The sequence below is a fragment of the Fulmarus glacialis genome, unplaced genomic scaffold (assembly GCF_000690835.1).
Source record: "Fulmarus glacialis isolate BGI_N327 unplaced genomic scaffold, ASM69083v1 scaffold2524, whole genome shotgun sequence".
NCBI lineage: Eukaryota > Metazoa > Chordata > Aves > Procellariiformes > Procellariidae > Fulmarus > Fulmarus glacialis.
Genome location: NW_009209755.1, coordinates 85,966 through 112,607, shown reverse-complemented (window position 1 = coordinate 112,607; position 26,642 = coordinate 85,966). Strand labels below are relative to the sequence as shown.

General features: G+C 37.3%; 1 protein-coding gene across 1 annotated transcript in view; it reads right to left on the bottom strand.

The window, feature by feature from the left end:
• LOC104076155 (pleckstrin homology domain-containing family A member 7-like) overlaps positions 1-26,642 on the bottom strand; it is a 95,476-nt gene that overhangs the window by 35,465 nt on the left and 33,369 nt on the right. Inside the window, 5 exon segments of the mRNA XM_009576919.1 lie at positions 2,544-2,644; positions 3,841-3,913; positions 5,689-5,793; positions 12,393-12,504; positions 21,087-21,170. Of these exon segments, the coding sequence (XP_009575214.1) occupies positions 2,544-2,644; positions 3,841-3,913; positions 5,689-5,793; positions 12,393-12,504; positions 21,087-21,170 (475 nt within the window).

Sequence of the window (26,642 nt, the reverse complement as noted above, 5' to 3'; positions counted from 1 at the left end):
AACATATATCCTAGTGAGCACATATTTTAGAAACTGAAATCAGTTTGCATTCTGACTGAATCATATGCAAAAAGCATCCCATGTATTTGCTAAGTAAATTTCCTTCCTTTAGTTTTACAAACCAAAATGTTGAAATCCTTCCCAGTTTGACTGCTTCCCTAGCTTCAAAAACCCATTGTTACTTAAAACAGCTATTTAAAATGAGAGCCAATACCTCTATTTTAACAGAGGATTTACAACAATATGAAAAAATTACAGGTCAAATGTAAAAAGTGACATGGCACATTCTCCCACTCATTCAGGACTTAAATGCGAAAAAGTCCTATCTTTATTTTGGGCTTAATCTGCTTGTGTCTTCTATTTCTGGCTGCACTACGTCGTGAGACAGAATGTCCGTCTACGCTCTGGATATCAAAGCGTACTGAAGAGATTAGATAAAGGTAATGGCTGGTGAGTGATGGAATGCTAGTACGGCTGTGCTCCTGCCGCCGTGCGCCTACAGCCGACCACTGAACGTCAGTGTTGGATGGGTTCCATGCAACAGGAATCTTACAAAATCCTCCTCCTGCCCTACGAGTTGGTTCTAAATAAAATGAAACTGCAGCATTAAGTCTGCAGTCAATCATCAAACACCTAAAGCAGAGTTAAGATTGGCCCAACAAACTAATACATGAAACGTATGTTGTGGATTTTTTATATAGATTTCTAGCATAAAGTTTCTTTTGCTATCAACTCCCTATTTCTATATTAACTTTTTAGTAATGACCCTACATTGAAAGTCTAAGGTTATTGGCTCATACTGATTTTCAGAAAAAGACTCAGATTAAAGACTTGGTAGAGCTCATATAGGAATGATATCCTAACAGGAACAGGGGAAGTCTGCAATTGCTTCTGAAAACATTTAACCATGATCACAACCATGGATTCTACTCTGTAGGAAAGGAGAGGCACAACTTGGCAGTGGTAACTTGAGAGCTTGCCTATAGAACATACTGCTTGGAAACTACATGTGTGTGTGTGTGTATATATATATATGTACACACACGCACAGAGGGGTTTTTTTCTCCTTATCACTGATTGTGTTAAACTGGTTAATAATCCTAATATACATTCGATTAACATTTACAAACGTCCTTTCAATAAAATAAACAGCAGATTTCTTTTTTTAACTCTAAAGCAACTAGATACTATCGCTACTTTCTTTATCTCCTTCCCCAGTCTGCACTAATAGTTATTCAAGAGAAGTACAAGCCTAGAAGTACATTGGGTCCTCCTCTTTCAGTATGTGCTTCTTCCTAGGAAAAGGCTCTAGAAGAGGAGGGCTTGATGAATTACACTCATTAAATATTGGAGTGGAATGTTTTTCTTAAACAAAGGTTCCTTTGTAGCTTGTCCTGCTATCTCATGTTCAATGCATTTGAAAAAGTACAATAAATATTTCCACAAAGTGCACTGGATCTTTTTTCAAACACATTTCCCAAGTTAATATTTGTTTAATAAATTTCAAACCATTACCCACTTGAAAATAGAACCCAAAGCAACAAAAGGCAGTCTACAATTTTAAAACAACCCAAAAAATCAAAATGCAAGAGAAAGTCTAAGCTGAGCACATGTTCTTCGTAATTTCAGCACAGAAAAGATTTAAACAGAAAGTTTCCTTCTAGATCTCCTAAAGTATACCTGATCAAAACCTGCTTTCTGAATTTTTTTTGAAGTACATAGCTCATTTGCTTGATAGAAAACCAGGTTCTGCTCCAAGTATCGGTAGAATTTAAATCTGCAACATACACTGAAGTTTCTAAACTTTGCCTCAGTGCTGCAGCTCAGACAATCAACTGGAGTCAGGTTTCTCCACTGTCAAGAAGAAATGTGTTTTATTTCATTTTTGTAGTTTTTATAACAAAGAACAGAACTGTAAATTATACAATTAAATTTTTTTAAAAAAAGAAAAAACCACAAAACCAGCCTCAGATTATATCAAAACGAGAGTATTTTTTCTTTAAAAAAAACTCCATGTCACTTAGGACGTCTATTGCTCCCCCCCAAAACAGGAGAAAAAAATTGGTTACTCTTTTTCCCCTTGAAATGAGGAAATTATACATAAAAAGCTACAGTGTTGTCATTTTCTAACCGCGAGAACTGAGCTGATTATTTTATTTAAAAAAGAATACAACAAAACCAAAAGACCACCAGTCCACTATAAGATCAAGTGCTCTATAAAGAAAAAATGACAACTTTTCTTTCAATTTGTAAACAGTACTGGAATAACTTATAAATACCAATTTCTAATTTTAGAAACAGGATCGTTACTCACAGACACATTATTAAGCTCTAAAGACACTTACATAGTAACAGACATATGAATGTCAATTCATAAGCAACAAAAAAGTGCTATCACATTTGAACAGGCAGTCAATAAACCTCTCTACTTTCAAAAAAGAAAAAAATAGGAAAGCAGATGATGTTTCTGTTTATAACAGCATCTTTTCTAATGCAAATAAAGATTTTAAAATACGATTAGCTAATAAGCTTTGTAACTGTACCTTAAAAGAAAATTTGCGATTTATGCGATCTTCAGGTCCAACTGGAGATATTACATAACTAGGCAATGGTATGCTACCCAAAACAGATTCTTCTCTGCTGTCTGTTGAATAAAAAAAATAGAATCTAATTCACTGCATTTTTCAGTGAGGTAAGAACACATTCTCCTTTACGGACACACAGACAACAGGCATTAAGTAGAAAGAAGAGTGGTTCGGACTGGATATAAGGAAAAGAATTTTCCCCACGAGGACAGAGCAGCAGTGCAACAGGCTGACCAGGGAGGTTGTGCCATCTCCATCCTTGGAGATTTTCAACGCCTGACTGGATTAAGCCCTGAGCAACCTGGGCTGACTTCCTTCCTGACCCTGCTTTCACCAGGCGGTTGGACTAGACACTTCCTGGAGTTCCTTCTGACCTGAATTTTCTTACGACTCAACACCAATAATACATGGAGAAAAATGTTTTCTTTTTAAAGAAATAAGACTGAGTTTTTTTGAAAAAGACCAGTTTGGGGTTTTGTTGAGTTTTTTTGCGGGGGTTAATTTTTTAGGTTCAGACAGAAGAATACGCTTTGAGAATTAAGTTTATTGTGACAAATGAACTCTGACAGACTGCATAACATGATGAACCTTCCATTTAGCATTCTACATCTAGGATAATTGCTATAATTAGGAAACCTCTATTACTGCTGGCTCTAAAGTGATCAGCAGCAGAAATGCAGCGCCTAGAAATATGAATTCAAGTTTCATATTCTGTAAGGCTTTCCAAAAATTGTAACACACTATGCAATATCCAAAACTTCAAAATAACCTTATGTAATACCATTATTCCTAGTTCAGGCTAAGATCTCATCTAACCTTTTTTGGCAGAAATGCTGGATTCAGAAGTTCTCACTCTTACATTGTCCCTTGGATTAAAGCTGAATCAATGCCCTGATCTGGCCATCGTGCATTCTCAAAAAATCAGCTGTCCAAGTGCAAGCAGGTAGGCAACACAACGCAGACCAGAGATGGGATAAATCTTAAACTGGTATTGCTGCCAAATGTTTTGCAATGTAAACCTTGGCATATATCAAAGATAAGTTATGTGACAAAAGATCATACAGCACCCCTTTGTTGCCCAACTCTGGCCTGAAATTTAGTGTGCATTAAAGACATACGGATAAGTAATTGTTTCTCTATGCATCTTCTCAGAATACCTAACTATATCTGAAGAGTTCAATTAGTTTATGCTTGCAATATGATTTGAACAGATGAACTGTTACGGACTAACTCAAAAGAGCTAGTATCTACTCACCTTTGTAGTAAAACAAACAATAATCAGCAAGCACAAACCATCGCCTTTTCCATAATCGCATTCCAGAGCTATCCTGAAATGCAAGAAATGTGATACACTTTTCATTTAAGGAAAGTTAACAGCTTATCATACCATGCTGTACCAGTGAATAGTTTACCAGAAGTTTACCTAAATATGGTATTAATTGCAAAAACAAGTGGTTTATATTTTAGCAAAACATTATGTACTAAGAAAGGTAAGAGGCAAAACATCCAGTTATAAAATAATCAGGGTAGAATATTCAAACTGCTAATTTTCATTAAGTAATTAAACTCACATCCCAAACAGCATTCAGATTAACCTTATACACAACCAATGCATATTTTATCTAGACAGATTTATCCTGCAATAAAGAAACAAAGTATGCATCTGGATGGCACAAACTCCAACAAGGATTGCCTGTAGACCAAGATAAAAATCATTACACAGCTGTGAAGTATGACCTCAGATTTCAGACAATGATACCCTATAATTCTACTGTCAATCTCCCATATGTTGCCCATGCCTAAAATGTAATTTAATCAAATATTCCTTAGGAAATAAAACAGGGTGCATAATGTGCAAATTTTAATGAAGTGTAATATAACATGCCTGTGGAGATCTATATATATCTTTCTATATATATCACCTTGTCAAAATGAGTAATATTTACATTGAAATTAATTTTAGAAGCTTGTAAAAATTGCCAGACTGTAACCTAAGCAAGTACAACTTATTCAGCTGAGGTAGCCTTTGAATGAGACCAGCAGCATAGAAAGCATCTTCAGGCTTTAAGTGCTTGCAAGTAGAGGAAAGGGGACAGAAGGAAATAGCTAGAAGAATGTTGTATATACTATTTCCCTTCTTATTCTTTCTGCAGTCATATTAAGGACTTTCTTTCCTTTCCTTTTTCATGCTACAATGCTGTCAACACATACTGAGTCTGAGTTCCAATTCTGTCCTGAAAACTAATGGACTTGGGTAGTGGATGTCAACAGAGTTATAGCAGAATACAGCTCTCCATCCAGGAGGAAGCGGATGGCTGTCAGCAATTCCACCTTCCTGCATATGTAGAATCGTAACTGTAAGCCTTAGATTTCAGCCTTGTCCTACTCATTCCTAAAGCTAGCTGCTGGATCTCTGGTGATAATCTGATGGATGCTGACTGCCAAATTAGAAGCAGGGAAGTATTCTCATGCAACAAACAGCTTTATTTACTTTTTGCACTCAAGGATGTGCTTATGTCAGCTTAAGAGCAGCAGATGCAAAATTCTGTTTGGTGGATGAAATCCTATAATCCAGCCTTTGCTTGGACACTGGCCTTGGTGACAGCAATGTGTGGTGACCAGGTCCCTGTCTCCCTTCATCTTCTCCCTCCTGCTGTTGGAGAACAAAAGGCATATAGGTTGGAATTAAGCCTTTGACCAGGTTATAAGGGCATAAGCGAGCAGATGGAATAAGGCCTTCACAGCCAGCCTCTGGTTTATAGTGCATTCTGAGGGAGACTGAGATCAGCATGGCAGCAAGCCAGCAGGATAAAACAGGGAAAATAACCAGATTTAGACAACAAAGTTATAGCCTCAACATTTCACCATGATGGCGATGCCCATTTATCATTGTTTCCACTTCTGAATCAAACCTGTATGTAAAACTTGGTTTTCACACTTGCTGAGCACAAGCCCCTCGTTACAGAAGCTTGTGGGAGTACCCAACACTGCCCTGCATCACCAACATTCGAGCTTCTGTTTTTTCAGTTACTTGGAAGGCACTTACTTTTACTTGATGATAGTATTGAAGTATATGAACAGAAACAGATGATTACACACATACCTGTTTGTGTAGCCAGCCTCTTACTATAACAGGAACATTGGGATTCCTCCTGATAGCTTGTTCCCTCTTTCCAAAGCTATGAACTTTGTTTCCAGCTTTCACAACCTGTAAAGTATAATGCAGCAGTGGTTTTTAAACTGTACTGAGACTCATTTCATATTACAAATAACCTCACTGCAATAATTCATACTTCATTACACAGTAACAAAGTATTTATAGCATTTTCAAGGGCAAGTAAATAGACAATGATATTTACAACATAGCAAAGTCAATCTCCCACTTTCATCAACGTATCAGTGCCAGGACGGTCCGCCAACTCGCAGCTGAACAGCAGCAGCACTGGTGACTCAAGTCTGAAAGGCAGAACTGCTGAAGTTTTAGTGTGCTTGGGAACTGTTTCTGAGTGCACTACAACAGCTGCATGCAAGTCTCTCTGCAACGTGGTACAAGTCTCTTACACGCACAGGACTTTGTGCGCAAGAATCCTACTCTCACTGTTCATTGTTTGGGGGTTTTTTTGGTTGGTTTTGGTTTTCTTTCCTGTTTAAATTCAAACAACATTGGAAGCTTAATAAAATGCTTGGACTTTGACCCTGCAAACAAAAGGAGAAGACATAGAGTGACACTGCTAAGGAAGAGACCTAGACAGCAGTAAATGGAAATCACAAGGTCTAGGTAATGGTTTCTGCTTTATTGCAACCTCAGTTTCGACTCACATGGGCAAAACTATTTCAAAAACAAACAACGAAGGCCTATCAGTCTCTGAAAAAGACAGTGAGACTCTGGATGAGTAATCTGCCTGTTCTTTTCCAGTCTCAGCACAGTTTGCTACTGCAATTGCTTTAAGAACCTGAGGTGCACAAACCACCTTTACAGTTGCTCCTGACTTCTCCAAAGAAAGAGGTGTCCAGATTCACTCTCTGTCTCCTTCCTATAATGTCTCCTTTGTTTGAATCTCTTCTCTCAGATGGTCAGGGTACTGATGCTCTATAAGCTGCAGACAAACAGCAGCTCTGGAAATGAGCACATTTGTCATTCGCAAGGGATGATATCATAAAAATATCTCAGCGTACTGCTTCTGCCAGTCAGGCAACATCTGGACTAGAAGACAGCATATATAATAATAAAATATTCTAGCAATATATGATAACATTAAATGGATTCTGTTAATTTTGAGGCCAAGCTTTACCAACCTGGATTAAGATAATAGCAATAATCAGTAAGAAAAAAAAAATCCACTTTTTCTTTGGTGCTATAGCATATAAAACAGCAATGTAGATTTAACACTCATAAGGAGATATCAAAGGGCAGATTTTACTAGGTAGTTTCCCTGAGACCTGCTTACCAGGAAGCAGCACGCTGCTTTCAGCTCTGCTGAGAAGCCAGGTGAGCTGCACGTCATGGTCACTTCTCTGCAATGCCCTGACACTTCGGAGACAGGAAGAATGCCAAGTACTGGCTCTTCCCTAGGAGTGACACCTCACTGAGAGTCTGCACAAGACCTGCCCGCAGCCCAGGGCGGCACAGGAGATCACCTGAGCAGCCCAGCTGTCTAGAGCTAGCACAAACCTAACGGGCCAGGCTGTAAACAGCAACAGGCTTCCGAGCAGATGCGCCTGCCATTCAGCTGGCAATAACCAGTTCACAGTAGAAGCCAGGCGAGGATGGGATCACCGAGACCTCCCAGCCCATTTCTCTGCCATACCTGTGCTAAGGCACTCAGCTAACACAGCACTAGCTTTGTGCAAACACAGCGTGCCAATTACGGCCGCAAAATCTCCCTCGGTACTCACTCACAGACCTACAAGCAGCAAGCCTGAGACTAAAGGAAGGAAGAAATAAGATGTTAGGCATTTTGTGTTTGCTATTGAAAATATTTCAGAGATAACTTGTGAATCTGTGTCCAAATATCACTTTACACGAACACACAGAGACGTATCATGAGGACAGCCAAGCTCTGGATGATCGTATGATCATCAGGTCAAGCCATATATATTTTCTCTTAAGAAAAATGAGAAGTAATCAATTTAGTCAAGATTTTTAAAAACTGTTGCCAAATGTTATATGCAACAGCTACATTACAAGGGTGATGAAACATAATGAGGTCCAAACTGTTTAAGGCTCTGAAAGTAAAAAAATCTATGTTTTGCACCTGAACAGAAATCAATTTACAAAATGTTAGTTTGTAAATTTAGTTTCCTATTTTTTCTTTCTCATATTTATCCTAAGAAGGGTGGATGAATGGAGGAACAGTTAAAGTATACCTGATCTAGCCTGACAGCAGGGTTTAAATTTAAATTTGATTGTTTCATCAGATCCCCTGTCAGTGATCAAGCACTTTGATTCTCTGACCTTATTTAATTTTAAAAAAAACGCAGACCACAATATAAAAAGGTCATCCTTGGACTTGGTCAAAAGACTAAACAACTTCTATCACATGAGAGGGGGAAAAGTTTTCCTAAGGCTGTGTATTCTATATCAATACAATAACATAGTAGAAAGAAAAAATCATTTTATGGTGCTTTAAGTAATTAAAATTTTCATATCATCTGTAGTATTAATCATCTTATTCTGCTCAGGAATAAACCAAAGCATAACAGATCCTGAATGTCAGGTTTGCTTTCACTGGCTAGAATAAAAAGGTAGTTTAAAAGAAATTCTTAAAACTATTTGTCTGTACTGCAGTAGTCTTTTCCTAACTTAAAATATTCTGATATCACTGTCGTGTGTTGAAAAATGCAGGTCAGAGCAGCTGCTTGTGTCCCTGAAGACAAAGAAGTCGCTTTTGACTTCAGTACATTTGTTATGCTGGCTTGTTTGTGAATGACTCATAAGTTTTTGCAAAAAAACCAAAATGTCAAAAGCCCAAGTTTTCAAATCCCTTTTCATCACTGCGTCATCTTCTACCTTACAGTAGCCTCCAGCTGAGGAGGAAAGTTGCTAACTTAATTATAAAATGTAATTTTTTTTTCCTAAAACTGGACAGTCAAAAAAAATGTAAACAGCCTTTCAAATGGAACAGATTTTCTAAATAGCAAAAAGGAAGACTGTATCTTGGTAAAAATATTCACATATATATATATATACACACAAACACATAAGAGAACACTTAACTTTCAATCTACAGGGAATTAAAAACAAAAACAAAAACAGCCCTCAAAAAACCCACCAGTTTAACTCTAAGTCATAAACTCTTCCATTCAAAAAATCTCAATGTTTCACTAACAAATGAACTCATGAATCCTTTCAGTATCTCTAATTAGACAAAATCCTTATTTTTCAGATAGGAAAAACTGAAACCCTTAGAAATTCCTGCTCTTAATATTGAGCATTCATCTACAGTGGCCCTGAACTAATCCCTGTGTTCTACACTCCAGCTCCACACAGTCCCACAGAGCTGGCACCATCACATACCGGTCACCATTGCCTGTTTCTCTCAACTGCTAGACACATTCTTTATTTACTTGTTGTAATCCTCACCAGTTCATCTTGGAAAAATACCAGCAACTATCAGTGTCATCAACAGTTCAATTACTTCTCTTGCGCAGATTCCATCCAAAACACGCTCTCAAAACATAGATAGTAATAAATCTATTGCACTGCTATCCTTTACGCTTTCAACTTGGCCAAAGTACTGTGTAGCACAGTAACATTTACAGGCTTCCACTCACACCATCAGATGCTTTAACAGACTAAATTCCAAATGTACCTTAAACTGAAACAGCTCTCTATTCCTCCATATCCTTCATTTGTAATCAATAGAAATTGCTTTTAATATGGCTAATAGTGTAATTGAATTGGCTATGAACAAGCAGATCTTTGGGACAGAGAACGACTGTGGTTTATCAACATGCCCTTTTGCTTTCTATTCCCTCAACTCCATACCCCTCAAATTTCAAAAGGAAGGGTAAACCACATTGGTCTAAAGTCTTCAGACGACTTACTCAGACAGTGCCAGCATCAAAATGGTGGGGCCCACCCCAAGAATCTATGTGCCTTTCTGCAAAACTGCCCATCTCAGGTGTCTTATGCCTTATATATTCATATGCACATCAATAAAACATAATGACATTTTGATAAGTATAAGCCTCATTTCGGCTTTTTTCTTTTTCTTCTTTCCAACATGCTCCTCTTGTTGTACACTGTACAACTGACATTGTTGGACAGAACATGCGAGATTCTCTTTCCAAACAATTAACTTTTTATTTCAGAGCTTTTATTCAATCCAAGTTCAGACTTGAACACTGCAATAAGCAAGACAGAAGTCTTCATCTCTTTCATCTTGAACTGAGAATGACAAATCTGCTGTACAGTTGGCAACTTACTTTCCCCCTCCACCTCAAATGTAGCAATTCTTAGCTGTCAACTTTCTGCAGAAGGATCAAGTGGAAAGCCACGTACATGTTCCTGCACTTTCTGATTTGGTACTACTTCAATGTGCATAGCTCTATACAAAAATCAGTTTGAATTTGGCCAGGATTCCAACACTATACCTACACAGTTCTGTGATGGCATTTGCAGGACAAAATTATGAAAGCATTTCATAAAAGATAATAATTAGCTATGGGTAGCTAGAAACCTTTGCCATGACAAACAGAACGTGTCTCTGGCTTCATGATTGTGTCTCAAGTCTGCATCTGGGAACTCACTCTTTGAAAGAACAGTTATGGAATTCATGGAAGAAAACATTTAGAAATAGATGAAAGGATCTTAAAATCTACTCTCAACGTGCCAAAAGTCAACCTCAAAATGGAGGACACACTTTACAGCCTTTGTTCTCATTGCTAGTTCACTTGAATTAATTTTGTGTTAGGCTGTAAAGGAATTTAACAGATCTCCTCCTGACTCTACAGAAAGAGATTTCAAGCCTGGAAACACATGCAATGATAAAACAAAGCATATATAAAAAAGATGTTGGTTCTCTAAACTCCAGTAAAGTATTTATTGAGGGCCCGCAGCAGGATGGATCTTATATAAACAAACTTGGTGGAGAAGAAAAGTACAGGCAAGCCCTCTAAGAGAGCTCTACTCAAAGCCTAAAGCTGCCATGCACTAAAAAAATGCCACTCCCGGGAGCCTGCCAGCAGCATGCATGGCCACACTTATACTGGCCTGCAAATAAAACAGAAGCAGAGACCAAAACCAGACCAACTGAAGTTTTGGGAGATGATTCTGGATATTCTCCAAGTTGTGATGGAAAGAGCATCACCCTCACCTGTAGCTGTGTGGTTCTGATGTCTCCAGTGAACTAGCCTCTAGCACGTGGGTGGCCCTGTAAGTTGTATCCAGTAACCATTTTTGATCTCACTGTTTTGCAAAGCCTGATTAAATCAGTGCAAATACATGACAAAGGGAAGCAGCAAGAGCAGGTGACAGAGGACGCACACTTTTTGGCAGAAGTGTGATCCTGGATAAGTTAAAGCCAACCGCGTCACTGGAGAAATCCCCAGCTCAAAGCAGGGTATCAGGTCCCTGTTAAGTTTGCCAGTTCTAAGAGTGAAAAAATGAGCCTTCTCCCTTTAACACTGGCTCAAAAAAAAAATCAGAGTAAGGGAGATAAATACAATAAACACAAATGCCTAAGTAGTTTGGTAAGTTCAACTGTTACAATATCAAAAAGAAATGTATCAAGTAATTCAGGTAACCTACTAAGTTTACTGTTTTCAGTTTTAACTTCATCTAGCACTTTAAAGATAAATGTATTCTTAAGATTTGGCACATGACAATCTTTGTGTTGGTCCAACAACCTACACACTTTGGATCTAAAAAAATCTTTTTTCTTCTTTTTTTTTTTCTTTAGCTTTTCATGAAATTGTTTTAATCTTCTCCAATATTCACCCAAGCAATTCAAAACATTAGAAAAAGATTTTAAGTGATTCCAACTCAACAAAAATATTTTTGCAACCTATTTGGCAAAGTCCTTTCTTCACTCAATTACTTAACAGGCTTCTCACTTTTGCATTTAAAAAAAAAAACCTGAGAAGTTTAAAAACTGCAGGCAAAGTTAAGAAATCTATCTTATCTCTGCTAATTCTTCCAGTATTTTTTTGCTTCTTTTTATCCAGCCCCCTCCAATTCTCACTGTACTGTAATTTATTGTAAGGTCAAAGAAGCATTAAAATAGTTGGTGACACTTCAAGTACAGCACTTTATTATTTTTTGTGCAGTAATAAACACGGGCCCTTTCTCAATGCTAAATAATGGATTTTTCTATTATTAAACATTCTGTGTGTAAACTTGGTCTGCATTGTTTGTGCACTACAGTGATGGCAGAAAAGGATCTAAGTTGTTACTAAGAGCAGGAACAGCAGTAAGGTTTCATCGAAAAGTAAGAACTGCAAATTACAATTCCTGGTATTCTGCAGCACTTTTTGCCATATACACTGGACTATCAAAAGACTTGCTGGAATACTGGTATTACATATACTTACTTCCAGTCTTAAGAAGCCTCTCAAACTTTACAAGTCACAATAATCACTATTTTTTGAATTATCATTCAACACCGTCATGTGGGTATACAGTGCTTCTATGCACATGTAAAAAGTTTTTTGCTTGGATAGAAGATATTACCTCTCCTTTGAGGTAAGTTATTAGACTTCTAGGCTAAACCCATGGCCCTGTTAAAATTGGTATTTAAAGGGTATTGGATATAAAGCGAGTGAAGTTCTAATCATCAAGCCGAAACAATAGCCTTTTTCCTTTACCTTAGAGCCAGGTTTTGTATCAACAGCAGATGTAGTTACTGCAGTGGACGTTTCACTGACCATGCTTGAAGGTCTTTGGTTTATTTGTTGCTTGGACATAGATGAATTCTGTCTAGAAAACAAACAAAAACAGATAATCTAAAGCACATTGCTTCAAACAGTCAGCTTTGCCTTTTTATATTTAAGATTCACAGTGAGCAAAAGAACGGCAGGCTAGTCAAACATTTCCCATGCACCTGCAACCTCCTTTGCACCATCCCTATTATCTCGATTTCAGGTATTTCTCAAGCAGATGCTGCCAGTGACATCTGATGACTAGTATTTGTCAATGTATTGGGAGGAAGAAATCTGCCAAATTGCCTGCAAATCCAACAGAGAATCAAGATACAACAAAGAGCACTCAAGAGAAGATGAAGCTAATGCAGAGAAACTAAATTGTGCCCAATTTAGAGGCTTGGCTGCAAACATGTGGAAGAGCCAGTACTGGGGCATGAAGGATAGGAGTCAGCACTTTGCAATAACAGGCTGCTTATTTAAAAGCAAAGTAAGACGAGCCTACAGTTAGATCTTTCACTAACTTAACGTTAGATCCTTGAATCTGCCCAAAATATGATTCATACTATAATATGAATTATTAAAATACCTTTTAAGTGAAATGGTGCAATTCATGGCAGATATTGTTAGAAATAAATAACTTCTGAGTCATACTAAGATTCAAGAAATCTTGATAACTAGCTCAGATACCCATTTAAAGCATAGGTAAAATCAATTCTACCATAAGAACCTGTTCAACAAGTAAGAATTCAGTACAGCTGCCCAGATGAAGAAATGAGAGCACAAATGGAAGTGCAAAATCTTGTGGAATCCCATATGCAGGTTGTGAAGAGAAGCCCCAGCAGCCAAGCTCGACACCAACTTGTTAATTAAACACACAGGTGGTATTTTTAAAAAATCATTAGCAACATAGTTTAGCAAATTGTATTTTAGGAACAAGTAGCAATACAGCCACATCAGAAAAAGCAAAACAAAAACTATTAACAACCTATGATTTTCCTTTTCCCACCTCAATAAGTTACCAAATCTAAATGAAAAAGAAAAAAAAAAGGCGCACACAAGCCATGCCAAACATTACTGTTGCTACCACGGAAATTCAATCCAATTCTGAACGCAACAGAGAACAGAGTAATTCTGAGCAGTTATCACTCATAAGAACAGAGAAGAAGAGTTTGTGACTGTAGCAGCTCAACACAGGGTTTAACTGAGGACAAAGGTGTTTGCCACCATTGCTCTTCCTCAGTTACAACCTGAACAAATTACCCGTCCAAAAGCTTTTATAGTTGATTTGGTGTCAGGGAAAGCACATTTTTCCATTTGTGACCACATAGTTTCAATTAAGCTTGCAAGGAAGTAACACAACTTTGATCCCATTTCCTTTATGCCTTGCTTATTTGGTATAAATCCCTTCTTTCGGGCTTTTATATTTAAGTTCAGGTCCAAGATATGAGAACAAACTACAGCAAGTCCCTAAAATCCCTGGCCAGCCTTTAAAGCATGAGAGCTTCATAACATCAGTTTGAGTCAATCTGCCTTACCTCTTAGGGACCAGGTATCCTCCTTCAGCATTTAATCAGCTTTAGGAACATCCAGTTTCAGCAAAGAGCAGATTAAGACACCTCCCGTATATAACGCTACCTGAATAGGCTATTTCTGTCTATCAGCCAGTCTGATTATCTGCTTTTGACCCTGTTCTCACTTGTTCCCTTTCCAAACTTTCAAAACAGGTAGAAAATCCAGACTTACAATGTGCCTGCATTTTACTTGCAAAACCATCTTACTTGTCTTTTCCTCACGTTTACTTATCAATAAGGTTCTATTTCTCTGCTCGAGGCAACTGAACAGAGAGTAGGTAGTAGTAGGGGAGACCCCATCGCGCTCTACAACTACCTGAAAGGAGGTTGTAGCGAGGTGGGGGTTGGTCTCTTCTCCCAAGTAACCAGCGATAGGACGAGAGGAAATGGCCTCAAGTTGCACCAGGGGAGGTTTAGATCGGACATTAGGAAAAATTTCTTTACTGAAAGAGTGGTCAGTCCTTGGAACAGGCTGCCCAGGGAAGTGGTAGAGTCACCATCCCTGGAAGTATTTAAAAGACGTGTAGATGCGGTGCTTAGGGACATGGTTTAGTGGGTATGGGGGTGTTGGGTTGATGGTTGGACTTGATGACCTTAGAGGTCTTTTCCAACCTTAATGGTTCTATGATTCTATGACTCTGTTTTAAGGAGGGAGGAACACTAACAGAGATGTGACAGTCTTCTACACTGCCTCCTCAAAATGAATCTAAAGTATTAGATTTTATACCATTAAGAGAGCTACTAGAAATGAGTTGCAAAAATATGAAAACAAAACACATCCAAGGAAAATGTTTGGCCTTAGAAGACACCAACTTTCTCTTCTTTCCTTGAGATTTAGATTCTTCACAACGTTCACACCACAAATTACTGAGTTTTATACTGTAGGACAGTATAAACATTTTATACATGTTATTTTCCAGATACTCACTGGGGCAAGGAGGGGAGAAAGGAGGAGGTGGAAGGAAGAGGATATAGCATGTAACATACATATTCAGAAAATCTGTAGGCTTTCCAGACTACAGATAATCTGATTAGATTACATTTATTCATTTTATAGACTAGCTATTTCACAGAGAGCTAACTTACTCAGGAAAGACAAAAATAAAAAATAAAATTTAAGTTTCAACATATTAGAATTAATTTTTCCAACAAAAACATCAATATGAAAAGAAAAACAACCCCAGAGGAATGGCTTTAATCTACCAATCAGGGCAGACAAACTCAGATTGAACAGATTTTCACTATTGCACAAGATACTGTTTTATAGTAGGTTAAACATACTGCAGTTTAAAAAAAGAAAAAAATCTTTAGAAGAACTACAGAGGAAGATAAGCTTTTTAACAAGACCATCACTACCAGAAAATCATAATGCAATACAGAACAATAAATGCATATTTTCTAAGCATTTATAATTTGGCCATTTAGCAATTTCTCTTACACTTGCTACTGAAAATGATCACTGTCAATAAATCAAGCTTTCCTTTTCTAGTAGTACCAAGATTAATGATGAACTTCATCTGGGAAAAGAACAAATTCACAATGAGAAAAATGTTTTTAAAAAATGTGAGGTTGTTGCCATGTGGAAGAACTCACATAGCCAGCAAAAGAGACAGTAAATCCACCAAAAGAGAATATACATTATTATGCTCCTAAAAAAAGCCTTTGGCAGCAAACACTGGTGATTCAAACTTTCTGTATGTGAGATGTAACAGGAAACACCAAACAATACTGAAAATTAATTTAAGTATTCGTATATAGTATTTCAAGGATAAAACAGATTTGCATGAAATCAGAACATAATGAAACTCAAGTATTCAAGTCTCTTAATAGCTAATTAATATTCTCAGTCTGTTTTTAAAAGCAGATAAAAATATACAGAATATGCAGAATTACCTGAAACATCCCAGCATGCTAATGGAGTTCACACTGTCCTAACAGCGTTTACAGATTAATCTTTAAAAATAAGTGACTAGAGCATTAACTCTGTGCATTCAGAAACGTTATTTCAGAATCACTATTACCAAAGATGTTTGATAGTATCTGTTATTCAAGACATCCCATTCTGTCTTCATAGTGCTGGTTTTTGTCTATTTTCAGGATAGTTTTCTTACTGCCTCCCCCAGGTGTGTGCATACACATGCAAAATTGCAGTATGTACATTCAGAGCTCCAGTGCCTTGTAAATCTTTTTTAAACACTTAAAAAAACCCCACTCTATATAGTATCTCCTGTCAAGCAACTCCGTGCTCTACTTAAACAGTGCTAGTATGTCTACAGAAATCACATTTACCAGCTAAAAGAATTACATGGCCAATATCTGGTTTATTTAAAAAATGAAACCACTGAACAACACAAAAAAAATTAATTACACCAGTAGCCCATACTCAAAATGCAATACTCACAAGAGAACGCATTCCTTTTCTCTAAAGGATCATAAAGATTAGTCGACTTAGAAGATCCACATTCATACCAGCAACTTAAAAAGTTTATTTTGTTGAAACCAAATATGACACAATAACATCATGTCAATCCAGTTTTAATACTAATAAATCTCCTATTCAGCTAGATAAAAAATTAACTGTCCTAGTAGTTCTATACATGTAAACATGGCAGATGTTTATTTTGGGGCTGTTTGGGTTTCCTCCTTTCTCTCCACCTGATATTTTTGCTGCTATAGTAACCAAATGCAATAGACAAAACAAGATGGCTCTCTCCCCCAGAGGTGATACACAGGCTTTATCAGTTGCACTAAAAACAGGCAAAAAAGAGGGTAACACTCATTGGCTTAAGCTCCCAATATATACATATGTATTTTCTATATTTCCACATTTATGTTGAAGTCTTACCTTTTTTAACTTTAAAGTACTATATTCTCATTTGCAAACATAATACTATCACAAATATATTGTAAACCTTCTAATACACAACTACTAGTGTTTAGCAACAGATGCAATTAGATACACGGCTGTCAGTTATTTGAACTGTTATTTAAAGAAAGATAAAAGAGAAGAAATCTAAACATTACGTACGTCTATCCTAAGTAATTCTATCATAGATTTTTCAGAGAAATACACGTATAACGATGTAGTTAAACTAGACCTAACACTTGTCCAGCAGCCTTACCCTTTTTCCATTGGTTGTTTAGGAAAGGTCCCCTTGTGGATTAAAGGTTCATTAAAAACATGAAAGTAAAGCACACAAGATACAGCTGTTAAATGGAGGGAGGCTACCAGAGGGAATTCCCATACAGCCAAGGTGTTCAAATTATTTAGAGGTGATCCTGAAAACCATGAGGTGACCAAGTCAATAGAGGACAAAAATTAATCTGGACAAAAACTGAAATGCTGACTGGGACAGATAGGAAAATAATCTTCAGATATGAATAACCACGTGATAAGATGCCAAACTGAATTCAGTGTCAACAACAGAAAACTAAGTCAAAGAAGGGAGAAATTAAATCGTTTTTATCGTTCAAAACAACACTAGCAATCTGAGAAAAGGATATTTTTTAACCTTAGTAGAATGACTAGCAGCAGTCAAAGTATGTTAAGAATTATTAGGAAAGGAATAGGTAAGAAAAAGTATAATTAAATTATTATAAAAAACAATGGGCTCATACATTGAATACTGCGTTCACCTATAATCAATCACTCCATGAGATAAAAGACAAATCTAAAAGCCTCATACCGAAAAGCTAGCACTCAAGCAGGGCTAGTGAAAGGTACAGAACACTAAGTGACCAAAGCTTCTAAGCTTGGAAAACAGAATGAGAGGTGGGGATTTGACAGTGGTCTCAGCTGAGAATGGGTTAAGGAAATAAAGAATTATTATCATTGCTTCTAAAAAAAAAAATCTAAATAAGAAAACCTTTAGGAAGAAAGAATAGCATAAGGATCAAAAGATAATGTAATTTAAAAGTTACAGGTTCCAGGCAATACTCCATTTTTATCCTCCAGTTACAATGGAGTTGAGGAAATCAGATTTTTGGCTTGAAAAGCAAGATTGATGTGATATTGTTTAAAAGGAGAAATGCCTTCGGAAAAGAGCAGTGCAATACAGTCTCAGCCTTCTACTGAAAGTACCCAGTTCTCATTTGATCAAGCGAGGCAAGGGCGTCTGGTTCATAACTGACTCACAATCAAACTAGGATTACATCATTTATTGACATCATTTTCCAGAACTTCTTTTCAAATCTTCTTGACAGAACGTTGCTTCCTGGATGAGAAACGGCCAGAGCAGTCTGTACACTCACCACTTCTACATTACTGTAAATTACTTTTCTAATGTTAAATGTGTCCTTTTAATAGATATGTTTGTTGCAGCCTCAACCAGTTTGTGCTTATGTCTCCCCACTAGCTCCCATCTGGTGACAACTCCTGGCTTTGGCCCTAATCTTAAATTAAAATCAACCCGTAAGTAATAAATCACGTCACAACAGCACTGAAGAACAAATTGCCGTTTATGAAACCCTTAAGAGTCCTACTACTTCAGACAGGATTCTTCAGCTATAGAAAAAAGTGCTCTTGGTCAAAAGGATGCCACGATGGAAAGTTTCCACAGACCATGTAAATCCAGAGACTACCTTTCCGACTGTGTCCTGTTTGTGAAAGTCATTTCATCACGAGATATGATCTACAACACTGACTGCAAACTAATACATGATCAACAACACCGATTCCATACAAATCCCCGATGCCTGCGGGAAAAGAAGTGAAAACACGGCATGGCCCCATTACAATTCCTAGGCCTAAAGACAGGGAGGTGCTAACAGCTCCTTGATTTCAGCAGAGACATCCATGTATGTCAACAGCGTTGTTTGACAGGAACTCAGACATGACCCTGATGAACAGCATCTGTGTAAAACCTACACTGTCGCATAGAAGTGGTACAAAACTAAGGAACCCAGAGCATCCCACACACTTGAAAATGACATCTTCAAAGTAATTTGAACTGATATATTAAAACCATCTAATTTTAAAAACACTCTGTGTGTACTTCAGGTCAATAATAAACCTTAGAAAAATGTTCTCGCAAAGACTGTTTCCTGAGTAGTCACTACAAAAACATACTCCTCTCTATATCCCTCCAGCCATTCCCTCTTTTAGAATAAAACCCACCTGTCTCTATTAAATCTACTACATTGTAAGATCTTTTTCCTGCTTTTGATACCATCTCAGTGTGAGTAATTGAAGTCTAGAGATACCAAGTTATGCCTGTTCATCTGATTGTCCTCCAAATAAACACCTTCATTTCTCTTCCAAAAAAGTTTCTAACATACGCAAAAGATCACTAAAAACCATGTGCCACCAGCAAGTTGTTCTTTCAATTCTGCTTTTAATATTTTATCTGCTACCGTGATTACAAGACCAGAAACAGCCCATGGAAGTGTGACTAACCCAGGGAGGCACTCCAAGGAGTTCTATCCAAACACCTATTTTCCCTTACACACATACAAATTTTCTTTATATTAAATTTGATGGAACCTTTACAACAGATTAAATAAAAATCAATTAACGGATGGAAGTTGCAACACAGATGCACAGCGGCTGCTGTCTATACTGTCTTTGAGATTTGCTCCATTGCAAGGCACCTGTTCTCCTCACCGCATGACCTGGAGCAGCTTGTTTGCACACTTGTATCGAGCCAAAGCCCTCCCGAGCAGCAAGCCACCCGCATTCCACTAACACCTGGGGTGACCTCAGCTCAGCAGCTATCCCACAGTCTTTGTACCTAATCACGGGCCTCTTCCACACACTGCAAAATACGTTCAACCTTCTATTTCATCCCGGTTCTCAGCACGGGCCTTAACATAGGATTGGCCCTTGGATTTGCTTTGGGCTTGGGGAAGGGAAGCTGTTTAGTTCTTTTTTTTGTTGGGGTTTTGTTGCTGTTGTTGTTTTTGTTTGTTTGGTTTGGTTTTTAAGCCGTATGAGAAGCACTTCTCAGGGCTGTACCAGAAGCTCTGAGCAGAGGGCTGTACAGTCATGCTCTACTTCTCCTTTCCTCTCCAAGTCCCCAATAGAAGACATTACCAGAAAAGCCTCAGCCTCGCACGGCCCTTCTCCGGGCCTCATTTTTCTTAATGCTATACTGCTTTAAATTAAATGTAAAGCAAATTAAATGTCACATAATTTGAAGCATAAAGTGTTCAGAATCACGCGGGCAGCCACACAAACCACCACACGCAGGCCATCACAGCATGATGCCCAGCTTCTGGAGGCTGCTTAAACAGTGTTGGAAGACTAGGCTGGAAAAGGAAAAGCTATCTGGTGTTGTCCTGTTCCTCTTGCCCTTTGGAGTGCTTCTAGAAGTGCGTAGAACTTTCTCCTAAACTCTGTCTAGGGAAGATATCCAGTCATCCCATTACAGAAGGGATTCCAGGAGAAATCTAGCATCCAGCAAGGACGTCAGGAGTAGTTAAACCCTACAGTGAAACAGGGAGTGATCCAAACCAACACTAAAGACATGCCCAGATACACCAGTCTGAACACATGCATTTCTTCTTTCCTTTTTTAAGTCAGACAATCAAGACAAAATATGCTGGAAACTAACATATATGATTCTATTTCTCTAGAATAAATTGAAGAATGCCTCATCAAAAATTTTTTAATAAATACCAGGCCAAGACAGGGGACTAGGAAATCTAAAACATAAGAAAACCAAGGCATTACAATAGAAACTAGTAATATTTTGTGTATTTCAATTTCAGTACAAACCTTTCAGTTTGCTCTAAAGACATTTTACATTTATGTTCTGTATATTTGATATTTATATAAGGCTAAAGCATTATTATTTAAGTATCCTATTTACATAGCCTTTTTGTTTGTTTGTTTTGGGGGGGTTCTGTTTGTTTTTTTAAAGATTTGGTAAAGATTTTCTCTCAAGCCCTAACGTGGAACAGTGGTAGAATCAAAAACATCCTATCACAATGAGAAGTAAATTTTTAAGCATAAACCATCTCTATGACATTTTTGCTACAATACCTGAAGAACTGTCAAACTACTAAACTACTGTAGGTAAATGCGTTACTGTTTTAGATCTCTTGACACGGGTATAAAACTACTTACTCTTCTCGCAAAATAAATTCAATATTTTCTGGAGAAACCTGTCCTGTCACAGGATGTCTAAATGACGTGGTCTGCTGATTATGGCTGAAAGGAAAAAAAAAGAAAAAAAGAAAAAAGAAATTAACATTGCTAAACTCAGTAAAATACACCTATTATCTCTAAAAGGCAGAACTGTTTATACTGATGCTTTGCTGCTGCTACTCCAGAAATGAAACATATTTACTAGGTACTTTTGAAGCCAGGAACGTTTTCAGCTCCTTCCTGCATTCTTGTTGACTTTGCCAATGGCACACCGTACCATTTAATTATTAAACAGGTTAAAGTTTTAAAAGCAAACTAGTTGCAATCCTTAGTTAGGGAGACGCACTTGAATTTATGATTATTTACACCTGACTGTCACCAGATTACTTAAACATAACATAGAAACTACACACATAAATTACTGATTTGTATTTCTGTAAATTTCACAGAACAGAACCAGTAAAATAATTTAAAATGTTGCTGGACAACATTTTACACAATTTGTAATATTTAATGAGATCACAGAGAGAGATTTTTTGGAAGCCATTTGTTGCATGCGTTTTTTTTCCTCTAGTATGGTATTTCTTCAATGATTTTTCTTTACACCTCCATGCAGAGGATCATATATAACCTTAGTTGTTCAGTTGCACGGCCTATATAAAATAACATAATTTAATCTAAATTGAATTAAAATTAGGATTTTGTAACAACTTTCCCCTCAGAGTAGTATCTAAATGTTTTGCTACCCTCTGTGAAACATGGCTGTCTACTAAAGACAATTATTTTATCTGTGTAATGGTACTCATACAATGCAAAAATATGGAGTGAAGAAAGCTTATTTTAAGACAAACTTGTAGTCTTCCCTCCTCCCCAAAGTAGATCATTCGAATTAGAAAACACATGACAATTTTTAGAGAGTCTCATACCTACTAAGCCCTTTATTCTGCAGCCCTGTCCAAAGAAGCCATCTATAAAAATCACAAATTCTGAATTTTTATGGGTTTAGTTAACAATATTTAGGTAAACAACATCCAAAACTAGAATTCCCATCAAATGCAGCAAAATGTTAACACACTGTGAGAATATTCAGGGGAAAAAAATAATAAGGCCATTAAATGAATTATACATCAAAGAGCCAAAAATGAACAATTCATGCATTTTTTTGTTTTAAAAAAGATTTGGGGTTTTTCCTCCCGATTTCAGGTCTTAGAGATTTGACCCAATTGTCTAGCATAGGACAATGTCCTCCCAGAAACAGAATAAGGCATAAAAAAATATTTTGGGGTTTCAAAGTAATGAGATTCCAAAGAAGTAACAGCCTTTCTGTAGCATAAAGGACAGCTAAGAATCAAACAGCTCATGCACCCATAACATTCAAATGTAAATAGCTCAGGACAAGCCTTGATTTAAAAAAAAAAAACAAAACCAAACAAAAACCACCACTAAAAAAAAACCAAACAAAAAAACCGCCCCAAAACCACCACCACCACCACCACCACCACAACAAAACCCCACAACCAAAACCACAAATGGCTCTCGCTAAGTCCCACTTGGACCATGAACGGCAGAGGATGTTTTCTGCGTTATGAACTTTTCACCCCTTTTCCAATATGCCTTGCTACAGGAAGTCATATATAAGGGACCGACAAAACGAACATTTTCAATGATAAGCTGAAAGCTGTGACAACTTATGTTACACCAAAAGGACTTTTTCCAGCCTCGCCTATTACAAAAATTCTAGCCCTACAGCCATTAAAAACTGTGAACAACATATGAGGCCATCAACCACCCCACAGCACCAGCGACAGCATTCATTTCCCAGAGTGCTGAGAACTGACCTCTGCTACAGAGGTGGATTAGTGAAGTACCTTTGCAGTTTCCAACTCTTCAGTTTTCCCATGAAACCAAAGATCAGGAGAAAGTATTTCCAGTAAGCCTGCAGTGCCAACATCTACAAAGCAAACATGATCTTTTTTTCACAAAAGGACGGAGGAGTATTGTTTTCTGAAGAAGCAGTTTTCCGTGAGTTTATATTCTAATTTTGAGTATACATCTAAAGAAAGGAATAGGAACTTGCAGGTGTCAAAGAAAATAATAAATAAATTATTACAGTAACATTAAACTCCAGTTTTGTCACACAGTTCAAACAGTTTTAAGCTAAAAGTCTTTTCTTTTAAATCAGGATGGAAGCAGTCTGTTTAACCTTTGATACTTAGGCTACGACTACTAGCAAAATGCAAATACATAGTTAGCTTTAAAAATGAAAGTACATTGTCTGCTTTATTCTCTAGAGGCAGACAGACTGTCAGCATGCTCTCATCTGCAGGCTTTTAGTCATTAATAACTCACTCTACAATTTTAGTCATTAATGACTCATTCTACAATTAAGACTAAGAAAAAGGCCTATATTCCAAAAGTGCTCTAGGGTTATTTAGGAAATGACGTTACCTATTATACCATACTAGTGCTTTTACGAATGTTTAATTATTTCCCATGAAATAAATTCACCAGGCCTTCAGAAGATGAATTAGTCCTCTTGCTGTAATTAAAGAGCAAGTCCATTACTAATAGACTAAATATTACTTGCTAATAATAAAAGTTTCAACTGGAAAGTAAACACTTCTTAAATATGTAAGCAATTGCATTTTGGGACAAGTTTTGCACTTTGAATAGGAAAAGCAGAGAAACAGAAGGATAGTTCCGTTACTACATAAAATGCAGATGGTAATTTCACAGACAAGGAGAAGACATACAAAACCAAAACTTCTGCAAATCTGCAGCTTCAATCTCTAGGACCTGACTGGGAAGCGAGAAATGAAACCACTACCACTAACAATTAGTTTTGCAGAACACAGTGGTTTATTTGAATTTGAAAAGTGAGAGTTTAAGTGTTTTGCCTAATAGGACTCATTAAGAATAAGCAATACTATTCAAAACAACCTATACAACAGATGGCTAATGCCTCGCAACAAGGAATTAGATAGCAGGGAGATTTTTGTCCACAATGAGAGCAGTCAAACATTGGAAAGGTTGCCTAGCAAGGCTGTGGAATCTCCATCCTTGGAAACATCCAAAACGTGGCCGGATAAAGCCTTTAGCAACCAAATCGAACTTTTTAAGTTGGTTCCAACTTTGAAGCTGGCCTGGCTCCCAGGAGGGGCTGGATCTGATGGGGTCCAGAGGTTCCTTCCAACCTAAATTATTCTGTTCTGTCATTCTCTGCTGCTCCCTCCATCTTTCTCTGCAAATATAATTTAATTCTTACAATCCCTTTGAAGCTTTCCCAGTATTTAAATAGATGTATTGCAAGAATATTAGCAGTACCTTGTTTTGATTAGAACGAAATTGTCACATTAGATTTTCAGATTTAGATCATGATTTTTTTTTGTTGTTTTCATGTCCTTTAAACATTTGCTTAACAGTAATATCTGTTTATACAACAATGATAACAACAACATCTCCAGTGAGAGTGATCTAGTAAACTTGTTGCATTGAAAGATCCCCTTCCCTTCCAAGCACAGACTAAGAAAAGACCTGGCACAGTTGTTCTCCAGGCACATCAGCTAACCAAGCCTTCCAGTAGTTAATCACCTGTATTTCCTCCAAATGGCAACTGCTGAATGCGTTTCTATTGTCCAGAAATCTAGCATGTATAACAGACCCAATAAATGAACCTTAATAAAAGGACACGACACGCTGCTCCACTTTTCATGCCCCTTTTTCCACTAGAGAAAGACTTAATACCCCCAACAAAACTGGGAAAGGCTTATGATGCTTCACCATGTGAATTCAGAACGCCACGTAACTTGTATTAGTACACCACCACACATTTGAAACGCCAAGCTAACTTTTCTAGTAGTGTTACGGATTTTCTGTGTGATAAATTACGGCATTTTTCCTAGCAATCATCTTTTAATTTTAACAATTTTGTATTATTCTGGTTTTGTATAATTACTAATCAACAGAACCACCAAACCAAAGCAAGTATGAAAACATGAAAAATCCACAAAAAAATTACATTCATTAGCATCTACCACTACCATCATTATTAAATTACACTATAGACTGCTAAATGTAATTCTGAATCTCGAAGTTATAGAACACCGTCTTCCAAGGCTTGCTGTTGGTTTGTAATAGTTAAGACTTTTCATAACAGAATCACAGTTCAAACACCGGTTCTTTGCAACTAGATACCGCCACACAAATTCTACCATTTCACAGCATGCGTACACAACATTTACAAACAAAAGAAATGATAGTCACCCGCCGTCTTAAGGCCAATGTGCTATAGCCGTTTAGGAAGACTCAAGACCTTCAAGATGTAAACAATGTTAATACACCTGGCTAATATTAGCCACATCTGAAAGCATGCTGCTTCAGCATCTAATGTGACTTCTAAGTTGGCCCTGGGCTCAGGGGTGGGGGGGTAGAACCAGAAAACCTTACAAACTGGATGTTGTTTATGATCCTACTGGGTGGGCAGGGATGCAGACAGACAGACACCGATATCCTTTGATAAGACCTTGCTGCTCGCCATCAGAATGCAGCCTAAAACATTTCTCAGGTATTGATTAAGCAAGTCTGCAAATTTAACATTGCCTATCATCTGTTTGCACTAACCTGACCTATAGTATGATGAAATTTAACTGATTTAAACACAGGAAAACCACACAATTACAATCCAGTCTCCAATCCTATAGTATAATTGACACAGGCAGGCACTTTTGCTTGCATGGATCCTTTTGCAGAACTCATAATTAACATGACTTAACCTATTATTATTTTTTTTTCTTTTCAGTTCATTTTGTATTTGAGTCAAAGCCAAGTTCTAATAATTAACTTTTGGACATGACTGATGCTGATGACCTTTCATTTGCAGTCAAGCAGGTTTACAGATTGCCTCTAGAGTAATTTAAATGCCCAGACAGATGAATCTTGAAACATGTGAATCAACTACTGATTGAGTCTACATCATATTAACAACAAATTTATAAGTTGCAAGAAAAATTAATGTTTTCATTGGACAGACTGTCCTATAAATTATTACGAGCCATTTCTACAGTATTTATTTTCCATGTAGGCTAACTCCTTTATGCTTACCCACCAGACTAGACAAGCATGAAAATATTTATGTTGAATCCGCAAATGGTAGTGATAGTTACGGGAGAGCACCCACTTCTGCAGGTGACAGAAGAACTCATGCGGTGAAGAACTGCTGTTCAGCCAGCAAGTTGTTCACTCCCAACAGGAGAAAGTGTTTGTATCTAACCAGGCAAACCAGGCATAGGTTGCTTTATTTCATAACTTATTTCTGAAATACATAAATAGCTTTGAAATAGTTTCAGCACTGCCTTCTGAGTATTTTTTAGATATTAGCTTTTAGAATTGGTTGGAAAGAGTATCAATGAATAGTCCAAGAAAATCAGTGTCAAAGTTCTGCAAAGAATATTATTGGAATAAAAATGCAGTGTAATACAGACATAATTTGGAAGAATACCAACTAATTGCATTACACAAGAAGAGCACCCACTACAA